General features: G+C 40.0%; 1 protein-coding gene across 6 annotated transcripts in view; it reads left to right on the forward strand.

Annotated features, from left to right (window-relative positions):
• GLI3 (GLI family zinc finger 3) overlaps positions 1–13,597 on the forward strand; it is a 223,923-nt gene that overhangs the window by 63,955 nt on the left and 146,371 nt on the right. For all 6 annotated transcript variants that reach the window (XM_040432675.1, XM_040432680.1, XM_040432677.1 and 3 more), the window contains exon 3: positions 4,943–5,185. In XM_040432675.1, coding sequence (XP_040288609.1) covers positions 4,943–5,185 — 243 coding nt within the window. The remainder of the gene's footprint in view (positions 1–4,942; positions 5,186–13,597) is intronic.

The raw sequence follows: 13,597 nt of genomic DNA on the forward strand, positions 1-13,597 counted from the left end.
GGAGGCGTTTCATTTATGACGAGGCCTACTCTGGCAGCGCAGGACCCATGATGACCGGCGTAGCACACGCCAATCTTGAAAAATCAGGGGCAAAAATTTAAAAGGGTGGCTCCTGAATATATTTAATTAGAAGTGGTATTTTTTCAGGGTATACATAACTCCTTACCCATCACCATAGTAAGTTAACTCTTGCCTTTTTTGGCTAATAAAATGATTTTGCTATTCGAAAACATGTGTTAGCATTGTAAGTCTAATTTGAGAGAAGTTTAGCTCAGCCAAATACATCAACTTAATTACTGAAATGAGTCCAAGGATAGCTGTTAATTTCAGAAGAAACCTGGATTTCATTTCCATGATTTCAGCCACAATTAAGGGATGTCATTTGTGAGGTTGGGATAAAACAGAACAGAGCTTCATTACATCTTTCAATCAATGCTCTCAACATGAATTAATCACAGTTTATTGAATCATGGTTTCAACAAAAATAGCATTTACACAATTTCTGGTTTAGGGTGTATGATATGAAAAGCAGAACTACCACACCCATCATATAAAATCCCCCTATACTAAAGATTGGTGGCATGCTGCACATGGGGGTATTGGTAAAACGCTCTCAATGTTCATATGGCAATCTTAAACACTCAGTTTGTAGAACAGGAGGTGTTGTCATAGGGACATAGTAGTAGAGGAGCTACAGGTCTGCATCTTCAACCGAGTTATCTTCTCAGAGGTATGAGAAAGACAAAAAAAGCTTTTCACTCTTTTAATAGGACTATACAGAGTTTTTGGTAGTTCTGCAGTACACATGTACATTGCGTAGAAACTATAATACTGTAAGCCTTAGGGTATGGCCACACAGCCAGGATTCTGCATGCAGTTTTAGCAGAAGTCGTATATGTCCTTTCTGTCTTTTTCTGATCCACTCCTGATTTTGGCTTCCTAAACCCCAGCAGGAAACCTGACCATCGTGTCCCTACGCTAATACTAAGGTCTGGTTGGTCACATAAGATTTAAGGAAGAAGTTTTCTAAAGGCTGGTAAAACACTACAAGTCAATGATGAGACTTTCTCAAGACTTAAAACGGGGTGCCTGGTTTCACTCACAGCTCTTGTATCTGATATTTGTACATGTAGTCTCTTTTATAGACTTGAGCCATGAAATAAGTCAGTACCTACGTGTAGAGGTTTAGCGTGATTTATTCTTTCCCTTGCATTCTGATGTCACAGCTGTTAATACTTACTGTTTGCAGTGACATCTCCTGGGAATTCTCTGGTCTTTTTCTGCCAGAGGTATAAACTATTTACGTAACACTGAGTACCAAAGTCCAGATTTATCCTCTCAGATGCTATATATGTGCTCTATATACCATAGGATATATTTCACTCATTGCTTTAGGACTAGTTTCATTTTCAGCAGTTTGTTTTGTATCAATGGAAAAGTTATTCTAAAATGTTGCTTCTGCTTTGAACCCTGGAGAGTCCAATTATAGTGGTTTGCTGCTTGTTTTTGGATATGTTTTATAAAGTTTTACTGTGTTTATTCTCCACCTTTATAGCATGCTGAACTCATACTAAGTTATGCTGACCCAGCATGCCCTCACTAATTACTCCTGGGTTCCAGCCTTGAAAATGCAGATCCATTATATGATTTTCTGATAATACAACATCTGGATAATATTTGCAGGGTACTGGATTAGATTACAGATTATTTGAATTTGTGATTTTAATCTAGCACGTATTACATGTATGGGGCCTCACTAGAGTGGCAAAAGGGGCTCGTAGTGGGTAAAAAATAGACAGGGCAAGAAAAAACAATGCAGTTGCTTTGAATAAAGGAGTTGTAATTTTTAAATGCGTTTCTTTAACCTTTTTTGCTTCTAACTTCCGATCTGGGCTGTGGTCACATGACCATGTCCATGCAGCTTTCTTATTTCCTGTGATGTTATGTCCATGGGCGTGTCAAAGTAGTAACAGAGGCAGTGATAGGGGAGTGTCTATGTAACTAGCTGGGCGGGAGGAGCTATAAACTAGCTGGGTGTTGTCAGGGGCAGTGATAGGGGAGGAGCTATAAACTAGCTGGGTGTTGTCAGGGGCAGTGATAGGGGAGTGTCTATGTAACTAGCTGGTGGGAGGAGCTATAAACTAGCTGGTCATTGTTAGGGGTGGTTCTGCTGGTGTGACAGACAAAGGAGAAAGGCATCATAGGGTTGGTTGGATACAGAAGGTAAACAAAGCAGAGTGATTTGTTTATATGGTGAAAACGGATCAGAAGAGTCTAAACGAAAAAACAAAAAAAAATAAAACATTAGGAAGATGAACATGAGGTAAGCGTGATAAATCCTTTGTAATCCTAGAAGACCGTACCTTACCTTACCATGAAAGTATCTACCAGGGTAGCAGGGTTAGCAGGAAAGGGGGTACACTGCCAAATGGGCTCACCTCCACTCACTGAAAAAGGCCATGGATCATGGAGGGGGGAAGTGAATGGGGTGGTGATTACTGGGATACCCAAGAATGGAGGAAAAGCAGAGGAATGGGTAAATAAGCTACTGTTGATCTCAGGCCTAACTGCAAGTATGCCTGTGGGGTCCTATAGTTACTTGTTACACCCCTGTATACCTTACTGTACATGATTTGTTCAGTTCCTCTCCATATGAGTTTTTAGGAAAAACCCTCCGTTAGCCTGTACGGAGTGCTGGCAGTGAACATCTCTCACTTTGGTTGACCCATCTTGGCTATTTCTTACTTGGTTCACCGGTAACTTGATTGGGCAGCTCGTAAAACTGCATTTCTGCAGTTACTTTGTTTTGCGTATTACCCGCCTCCAAAAGAGCCTAGGGCAGCGCTATACACCGCCGATCTGTGCCGGTGATGTCACCGGGCTCACTGCTTGGTTGAAGTCTCCGCCTAGCATAGTGTTGTGAAGCCCGGTACGTCACCGGCTCACAAAAAATAGGCTTGCGCTGTGCGATACTGCCAGGCGAAAGGGAGCACTGGAGCAAGGAAATGCTCCTATGCTCCTCTCATACATACTAAGTAAATACAGAAGAGTTGATATCTGGGTTCAGCCCTGACAACCCCTTTAAGACCTCGACTGTATCTGTTTTGCAGGTCCACAATTCGTGGTTTCGCAAAATATGGATGCAGTCCATGTGCAGTCTACATTTTGTTTTGCGGATCCCTTGACTTCTATGGGCCCATGGCCTGAGTCTGCAAAAAGATGGAACGTGTCCTGTACTTGACCTCAAAATGTGGACCTTGGACCCAATGAAGTCAGATTTGCCCCAGATCTCACTATTTGTATTGCAAAGAGTAAAATCTGCACAAACAATTGACATGTTTTGGATTTTAAAATCCGCACTACAGGTCAATTTCTGTGCAGAAAATTTCTACTTAGCTGAAACTGACCTGAACAAAAAAAAATTAAATCTATGCGTAATGTGCACTGTGCATGTTTGTTGGCATGGCATGGAACATTATTCATAACTTACAGTTTACAGTATATATAATTTACTATTTTTCTGTAGAGCGACATTGGCATAATCTACTATTGACTCTATTTGCTTTGTTAACAGAATCACTCATTTTATTTGTTAGCATTAGGCGGCTGCATTAATTTATCACACCACAACAATTAAAAAATGCCAGGACACGTATTTGCAGTTGTCAGCGTTTATAACAGCACAAGTGAGAATTTTTACAGAGCGAAGCTGGTGCAGCTGGTACTAAAGAGTAACCGTTTAGATGTCACAGTGCCCATTACTTGAAGCTTTTTCAAATGTAAAATTTAACTTAAAATGAAAAACTTTAATGAAAAACGTTAAATTAATAACTTTTTTTAGCCTATTTTTAAAGGGTCAGTAACTTTTTCACCAAACTTTTGTTATGTCAAAGAGACATATCAACATTTTTTACGCGGGTGGGGGTCTGAGTGCTGAGAACCCTGCTGATCCCTAGAATGAGGGGCAAAAGTGCACTCACGAGATGGGCTCCATAGAAATCTATGGGCCCATTTTGATTCCCTCCTCAGCAGGGAGAAGAAAGAGTGCGATATGCGCACGCATCTCTCCTGTCGTTTTAGGGATCTCCGCTCTCAGACCCCCACGCATCTAAACTTTTGATATGTTTCTTTGAAATATCAAAAGTTTTGTGAAAGATTAGTGACCCTTTACCTTTTTTTTTGCCTTATTGTTACTTTAGTGCATTAATCAAGTAACAACCAGGTTAGGGTACTTTCACACTAGCGGTTTTCTTTTCCGACACTGAGTTCCGTCACAGGGGCTCTATACCAGAAAAGAACTGATCAGTTTTATCCTTATGCATTTTGAATGGAGAGAAATCCGTTCAGGATGCATCAGGATGTCTTCAGTTCAGTCATGCTGCGGTATTATCTCCGTCCAAAATTCCAGATCAGTTGGCGGAATGCCGGATTCAGCATTAATTTACATTGAAATGTATTAGTGCCAGATCCGCCATTAAAAATACTACAATGCCGGATCCGCAGACCGGTAAAAATGTGAAAAAAATATATAACGGATCCGTTTCTCCGGATGACAGGATACCCACTGATTCTTAGTTTCTTCACAGTAATTCATGGTTGATTATTTTGAAGGTGTATGCGGCACAGAGAATATTAGTGAACCTTATTTGGATAGGTATGGAGCTTGATATTTAAAATCTGCCCTTTTTGTGTAGTTAGATTCAGCAACAGCACAAATGGATAAAACTTTTACATATGGTTGGATTTAAATGGGAGCACCCCTTTAACTGTTTGTTGTCTGATGAAATAGGATGAAAGAGCAGAAATCTGGAAATAGGTATATAAGTAACCAGTGAAGGGAATATTACATTTACGGTACATCTGATTCACACTTATGTTGCTTGTTTGTGATCACTTTTCACCCATTTTTACAAAATTATTTTTATTTGTTTTTGTTTTTCAGAGGATGAAAGTCCTGGACAGACGTTTCACAGGGAAAGAAGGAACGCAATTGCCATGCAGCCACAAGGAGGACAAAGCCTTGGTAAAATCAATGAGGAGCCTTCTACATCTAGCGAGGAGAGGATCTCTTTAATAAAGAAAGAGATTCATGGATCTATTACACACTTGCCTGAACCCTCTATTCCATACCGGGGCACTGTATTTGCAATGGACCCACGAAATGGTTATATTGATCATCATTATCGTAAGTACCAGAATTTAATTAGGCCTGATTTCTGATGCTTTAATCTTCCTACAAAAAAAAATCATTTTAGCTCGATTTATCTTAAGGAGTATAACTTTCTTTTATGACAGCTATAGATGTATGAGCAATGCTTGTCCACTTGTCTGCACTCTTGTGAGATATGGGTGCCTGTGAAGGACTTAGTCAGTCAGCCTCTAATCGAAAAATTTTCACGGCACTCCAGGTGAGTATAATGCAATTAATTCATCTTTTATTGTATAGGTTTTTTAAACATACACAAAATGAGCAAACATTATGTTCAAAAACAATAAAAGTAAGCCACAATTTTTATATTTTTATTTATACATTTTCAAATACAACATATAAAAAACAATAATCATTTTCATAACATATTGCACGGCGAGGAGGCGATCGTCTCCCTCGGCCCCGGGCGACCCCTCTTGCCCAGAGGGTGCTGTAACGCCGGGCTGCCGCCTCCCCCCAGATCATATGCCATCGTATTTGTGGCTAACTACAACTTGCTTTTCAACATAACGTTGGATCATTTTTTGGATGTTTAAAGATCATGTCCACTTGGTACAACCCTTAATGCTGATCAATGTAGAATTATCATCATGTAAATAGGGTCATACAAAGTATGAGTTTTCCCTTCCGGAAAAGGGTATTCTGGGTGTTGAATATTGATGGCACTTCTTCATGATAGATAATCGATATCTGATTGGTGGTGGCCCAACTCACAACCTCTTCCTAGGCTAGTGGTATCACATTCATCGGTCATTGGACTGAGCTTCCTCTTTGCAGCTCAGTCCCATTCAAGTCAATGGGCCTGGACTGCAATACCAAGTACAGCCTCAATACAATATATGGTGATATGCATGGTATGCTGTGAGGAGGCTGCAACCCGACCTCTTCAAATGGCTAATCAGTAGGGGTGCCGGGAGTCAGACCTCCACGATCAAACTTTTATGAACTATCCTGAGAATAGGAATTAATATTGAACTTCCGGAAACCCCTTTAATGGCTGGATGCAGTAAAAGGTAGGGATACTGTATGTGGTGTGCGGCTTCTTTAGAAGTAACAAGATTTGGAAATGTTTGTGCTAGGATTTCACTTTTTCTCAAGTCTCAGAGAATGTTGATTCCTAATCTAATATCAATAAAACATGGATGCTTAAGTAAAAGATGGAGACATTCCTAAAGTGGTGGTCAGTTGAACTTTTCCCATGTGTCTAGACTTTTCTGCAGGCCTACAAACCTAGATGTATGTAACTTTACAGTGACTGGATTAAGGGTTCATCTTTTGTAGATACTTTTGCCAAAGCAAAAGTCATTTACTTTGTACAAAACATAAATGTTCTGTTTTTAATAGACGTTGTACCTACAAGTTCTTGGAACCACAATTCAGTTCCAGGCTTATCACTAGGGTTGCATGATCCTCAGAAAATAAAACACACAATATATTTTTCTTTCAATTCACACTAATGTGGAAAACACAAGTTTGCTCAGAATCAGATGAAAAACAAGCAGTTTCTTGGTATTAGAAGTGCCTCTCGAGGTGTCAGAGTTTTCGCCTTTCTACTACAGATTTATCACCCAGGCAGGATATGACTTTGCTGGTTAACCTTTTGGTCTCCAATTCCAGATGACACTTGGCGACCTATGAAATGGGCCCCTGTCTGTTCCCCCAGCTTCCATAGTGCTCACTAGAGTTTATGGTTTATGTTAAGAGGTCATTGGCCAGATGACTGATTAGCAGGGACAGCTGATTAGTGCACAGGTTTGGCTAGAAGAGAAGTGGCAAGGATAAAAGCTAGGGTTATCCCTTCATTAGTTGGTAAGCAGCATAAAACAAGAAATGCTCACTCATTGGGGAACAGATCAAAGTGCTTCACAACTTTAATAATTTTCACCAGCGAGTCTTTATTTTTCAGAGGTTTACAATAATGAGACAACACATGTTTTTTGCTTAGAAACCCCTTACGAAAAGTTATTTATGAGCAATAAGCATCTTTATTGTTTTATGAAGAACCCAGTTGATATAATTCTTTTAAGATGTTAAAACTTAGTGTGAATTAAGGAACATTAAATCTTGTGATATATAGTACATATGGATTCATACTTTATAACATTTTATAGACAATGAATTGAGGAAAAAAGCAAAGGACTTGTTAAAAAAGTAAAATTGGTGCCTGTATTGAATGGTGGACATACATGCTTTGTTCAGCTGGGCATACTTGTGTTCTCAATGGGAGTGCTGCAATAAACCGCTTTCAAAAACATTCTGCAGCTCTTAGCTTCCATGAAATCAATTAAAATTAACATGTCCGATCCCTTTTTTCCATTGACATATGATATTGACATACCCCCATACACATATGCCAGTCCCGTAGAAATCAGTGGGTTCATCTGACTTCACTCTTACGTGTTTATGTGGCTGTGTTATCTAAGACACTGGTGACATTGAGACCCGCAGCTATCTTCAGAAGTGAAAGAGACCACACTATGCATGCACGGCATGCTCTCCCTTCATTCCAAAAATATCCGATCGCGCCAATAGAAATGCAGGGAGGGCAGCTATATATGTGTGGATGCTCTATGCTCACTTCAGGGGTCCCGTTCTGGAGATCAGAAGTGGGACCTGCACCTATCTGACACTGGTGGCATATCCAAGCAATATGCTACCAATGTCTCAGATGAGACAACCCCTTTAAGGTTTGATAGGCTGGAAGAAAACTTCAACATCATTTCAATGCAGTCAGTTTGCTGAATGTGCTCTAGAGCTCAGGGCTATTTTACTACGGTAGATGATCAGGCTAGTTATTGGGAACAATCATTTGTACATTTGCTTGTTCCTAACAATTGTCCTGTGTAAATATGACACCCGTCGACAAACAGGCAAACTCTCATGTGTCGGCTGACCAGATTGTTGATGCAAGCATCGAAATACATCTTGTGTAAACAGGAGATGTTCTTCTGACATAATGTAAAAGTATGGAGAACAATTGATCATCGTAACGATTATTCATTGCCCATGCACTTTCCATCATCCCATGTGAAGGTCCTTTGAACGAGCACAGTTCATCTGGTTTTAAACATCCATTGGCTCTCGTTATGGCCTGAATTTAGGTTGTGTAAAAGGATCCTTCAATTTTAGAGGTTCACACTCAGTAGGTGAAAAATCCACTCCACTACAAACCCAATGTTGCTTGGTGCAAGGTATTATGCGCTGCACCCCTTTGCTTACCTTGACTTTTTCCTATGAAAAAATGGAGGGTTTACCGGCCTCTTGAGGTTCTAGAATGTTCTGCATTTTGAGGAATTGCTATATAACACAGGATATTAATTTACAATTTTGGCTTATGGAATGTTTGTTCACAGAGTCTAAATGAAGTGAACAGTTGGCCATATTTCAGAGTTTACCATTTGCCTTTATGTGTGAAAAAACTGAGGAAAGTGATGAAGCGGAGGACTGTAGGTGTTAGTTGGGTTCATTTAAAGCTGGTGAGATCACTTAGACTGCTTTTCATTAACCTATAAAACTCTAGACTGAGGCATGTACATTCCACAGTATTTTCTGAGAGCCATGGGGGTTTATACAAGCAAATGATCTAATTTCAGAGCCCTGCAGCTGAATGTGCAAAGAAAACATGGGTGATGACAAATGCCACTTTGACCCCCTCCACCTCAGCCTTAAATGTCACCTCTTAAATGTGTCACAGGTGCCAGTGATACCATTTGGCATAATGCAGAGTCGGCAGAGAACTTTCTCAGTATCCCCAAAGGGTCAGGCTTCTGTGTCCACTGTAGTCATTGCTAAAAAAAAACAGCAGCACCTGGACTGTGCAGCACCTGGCGGTGCTGATATAGTACGTGCCATGTCTTATGTCTGTGTTGGTGACATGTTAAGGTTAATTATATGGTTTTATGTTAGAATCAGACTTGAAGACAGCATGTCTATGCTGTAAAGTTTTAGGCTACTTTCACACTCGCGTTTTGGGCGGATCCGTTACAATAATACAACCGCATTCATCCGTCAAGAACGGATCCGTTTGTATTATCTGTAACATAGCAAAGACGGATCCTTCATGAACTCCATTGAAAGTCAATGGGAGATGGATCCGTTTTCTATTGTGCCAGATTGTGTCAGAGAAAATGGATCCGTCCCTATTGACTTACATTGTGTGCCAGGACGGGTCCGTTTGGCCCAGTTTTGTCAAGCGGACAGCAAAACGCTGCTGGTAGTGTTTTGGTGTCCGCTTCCAGAGCGGAATGGAGACTGAACTAATGCAAACTGATGCATTCTGAGCGGATCCTTTTCCATTCAGAACGCATTAGAATGCAAACTGATCCGTTTTGGACCGCTTGTGAGAGCCCTGAACGAATCCCACATATGGAAAGCCAAAACTCCAGTGTGAAAGTAGCCTTAATTTGGTTTTCTTTTATTAAATTTTTTTTCTTAAAAGAAGATTGCATTTGATTTGACAATTATAAGAGGACTGTTGAAAAAGGAAAATATCTGGGGGCCCACAGGATAGATGTTGAATGTCTGATCACTGGGGGCCCCATGGCATCCATTCATGCTTACTGCATGACCATAGTGACCTCAGATCTCCTTCAGTGCAAAAGACTTTGAATGGAGCAGTAGTACAAATGGTTGACTATAGAGATGAGCGAATTTCATATTTTGAAATTCGTTCACACTTTGTTTGGTGGTTGAAGGTGAATTGCGTTATGGATTCCATTACCACGGACCATAACGCAATTCTATGATGGAATGCATAACGGAATGCCTTTAGAGGCATTCCGTTATTCATTCCGTCATAATAGAAGTCTATGGGCTGCAAAACGGATCCATCCCATTTCCGTTATGCAGGGGAGTACGGAAATTCGCTCATCTCTAGTTGACTATTATCCATGTGGATTTCATTGATGATTTTGGTGTGGATTGTCATTACAGATTTCACACATTGTATAACAATGATGAGGCGAAAATATGTGGGATTTGAGATAGGGTATGCTGCAGATTTGCAAAGCCATGGCATACTTAGAATCACTAGTGGATTTTATTAATAATGTGAGTGAATAGTACTATATTTAGTTGTAAAATTTGAATGCAGATTCTGCAACCGAAAAGTCCTAAACACACAGGCGCAGAGGCACGCATCTGTCTCCATATCCAAATGTTAGCATCTAGTTGTGACCTGTGTTTGCATTATGACAAGTTTGGGCTAAATTTCTAGAAGAGAAGTTGCTGGCTGTACGGCATGGTGAAATTGTTATAAAGAGATACCCTAAGTGTTTTTAGGTTTTTACTTTTAAAAATGCTGAATGTTTGGATGCTTTTTATCTTTTTAAAATTAAAAATTATGCAGTTATATTTAAATTATACTAGCTCCAGCATATGTAAGGTAGATCACTTTTAAAAAGGTTGATTTTGTGCTAGGATTCATTATTTGGTTATATCGTTTTTTTTATTTTATTTTTTATTTTTTTATTTTTAGGGGGGGGGGGGGTTGAAAAACTATACCACTAAAAATGTAGTTGGGGTTTAGATATTCTTTATTAAGGATTAACAAATTAAACCTCATTCACACACATTAGGTATAAGGGAAAGATCTTAGAGCCGCACCTGGTTTTGGCTCAAAATCACGATGGAAATCAGTGACCAAACACTGACTGTGTGAATGAGGCATAAGGCGGGGGTTGGTATGGTAATGGTTGTAGTTATTTGACCAGGGATTTAAGATTTAAAAAAAATACTGCCGGTTGAGCAGAGTTGACTCCAAGAGTTCAATACTTCTGATGCCCATAGATGTTTTAAATGATAGACCTGGAGACAAAAGGAGTAATGTAGTTTTGATGATATTGTCTTTATGTACAACATAGTTTTCAAATATTAAAGAGACTTTGTCAGCATGATTGACCCTATTAAACCATGCATATTGCCATGCAGATTACAATATCTTTATTTCTTGTGTAGCTTGTAGCATTGTGGAGATATCACTACTTTTAGCTTTATGCAGATTTGGCAGTTGGAGCATCAAGGGGCCTTCATAGCTCTTGGAGCACTACTACTGCTACGGCCCTCGATGCTGAGTACACTTCCCCCTTGCCTTTGATTGACAGGGATAGACAGCCCAGGCTAATGGTGAGTGCGCTGTGATGTACTAACATAAAGCTGGACCATAATTATTATATGTGTTTTAGCAAAATCATACATTCCCCTAGGAATGCATGACTTTGTTAATGCGCTGTGGCCAATATGTAGGAGTTCATTCAAAATAAGGTCTAATATGTAGACTTTCATTTAATATAAGGTCTAATATTTAGGTATTATTCCCCAATAAGGTCTAATATGTAGGCATTCATTTAATATAAGGTCTAATATTTAGGTATTCTTCCCCAATAAGGTCTAATATGTAGGCATTAATTCAGAATGAGGTCTAATATGTAAGCATTCATTCAGAATGAGGTCTAATATGTAGGCATTCATTCAGAATGAGGTCTAATATGTAGGCATTCATTCAGAATGAGGTCTAATATATGGGCATTCAAGGGAGCTAGCACTGTGCGGGAAAGAGAGAATACTTACCTTGTGATCCTCCAAGCAGCTGCTCTCCTCTGCTCTGTGTGAAGCCATCTGCAAGTGGTGTGCCAGCAGCTTTATATACAGTGGAGGATAGCAGCTGCTGGGAGGATCACAAGGTAAGTATTTTCTCTCTCCCACACAGTGCTCGCTCTCTTGATTCCCCACATGTTAGACCTTATTTAGAATTAATGCCTATATATTAGACCTTATTTTGAATGAATGTCTGCATAATAGACCTTATTTTAAATGAATGCCCACAAATTAGCCACAGCTAGCAATGACTATTTATATATCATAAATAACACTGGACCACCAATGATTAGTGAGCCACAGCACAGGCACCATAAGACAGGGCTGTCTATCCCTGTCAATCAAAGGGAAGGGGGTAGTGTGCTACACCAGGGGCCGTAACAGTAGTGGTGCTCCATGAGCTACTACAGTGCCCCCAGTGCTCTAACTGCCTAATTTGCATAAATATAAAAGTAATGATCTCCACAAAGCTAGAAGCAACAGAGAAAAGAAAGGTATAGTTTTCATGAGTATTATCAACCCTTCCCAGCAATATGCCTGGTTAAATACAGTTCGGCATGCTTACAGACGCAATTTAAAGAGGTTCTGTATGGTAGGAGCTCAACACCTGGGATCTACGCCAAACAGCTGTTTGAGAAGGCAGCAGCGCTCTCAGTAGTGCCACTTCAATGGGGCTGGGCTGTGCCCAGGCCACGTACATAGTCATGACATCACTTGCCTGCGTGAAACAGCGAGGCTGTGGTGCTACTGCAAGTGCCGCTGCCTTCTGAATGGTGGGGGTCCCAGGTGTCAGACTCCCGCCGTTCAGATGCTGATTACCTATCCAGAGGATAGTTTATCAGTAATCAAAAGTTACAGACCCCTTTAAGGGATTGCCCAGGAATTATAAATATATACTAAAAGCAGGGAATGTAGAAAAATAAAAAACTCACACTCACCTTATTAGTTCTCATGGTGAATGCTACTGCTCCTGTGGTCACCATCGGTCTTTCACTGCAGCGATGACATGTCATACATTATTGACGTGACTGTTACAGCCAGTTGCTTGCCACAGACTGCTGAGGACAGGAATTGGCTGCAGTGGTCATGTGTGCATACACCACGTGTCATCACTACAGGACAAATGAGAGGGGAAAAAAAGGACAACTAATATAAAAGCATGAGGAGTATGATGTACACACTTGTTTTACATGGCAACTAATCAGACTTTGCCCTGGAAACATGAGGCCCCCTGTCTTATAGCTGGAAAAAATTACGAAGACCTAGAACGATTTCTGCCAGAAAAAGGGAAGAAATTCTTTTGTAACAACCAATCGGATTCCAGATGTGATTTTAGGTGCTTTTTTTTTGACAAACTAAACAATATGATTATTCATTTTGGTATACTCCTCCACTTTTTTTGTACAATTGTGAATAATCGTCCTCTATTATGATTTCATATTGTTTTTATTGGTACATCATGACTTGTCTCTGCAACCATGCAACAAATCCTCAAATTCCTCCTGACTGCTTAGTATTTAGAGCTTCACCCCCTCAGTCCGGCTCAAGTCTCTGTCTGCAAACATGTATTCTCATTGCGCTCAAATTGTGTAGTACGAAAAATGTGCCCTGGAGTAATGTATTCTTTAAGGTTAGCAGTTATGATTTATGAATGTTTTGTGTTCCAAAGAAAAAGCTTCCTGGAGCACAGAAGAGAAGAAAATGATTTTTGAAAGGCATGTGTATGCTTCTCATTGCTGCGGTGATGATTTTTTTTTCCTTTTTATTATTTTGGTATTTTTTTTTAAGAGTGTG

Source organism: Bufo bufo, chromosome 5 (genome assembly GCF_905171765.1).
Source record: "Bufo bufo chromosome 5, aBufBuf1.1, whole genome shotgun sequence".
NCBI lineage: Eukaryota > Metazoa > Chordata > Amphibia > Anura > Bufonidae > Bufo > Bufo bufo.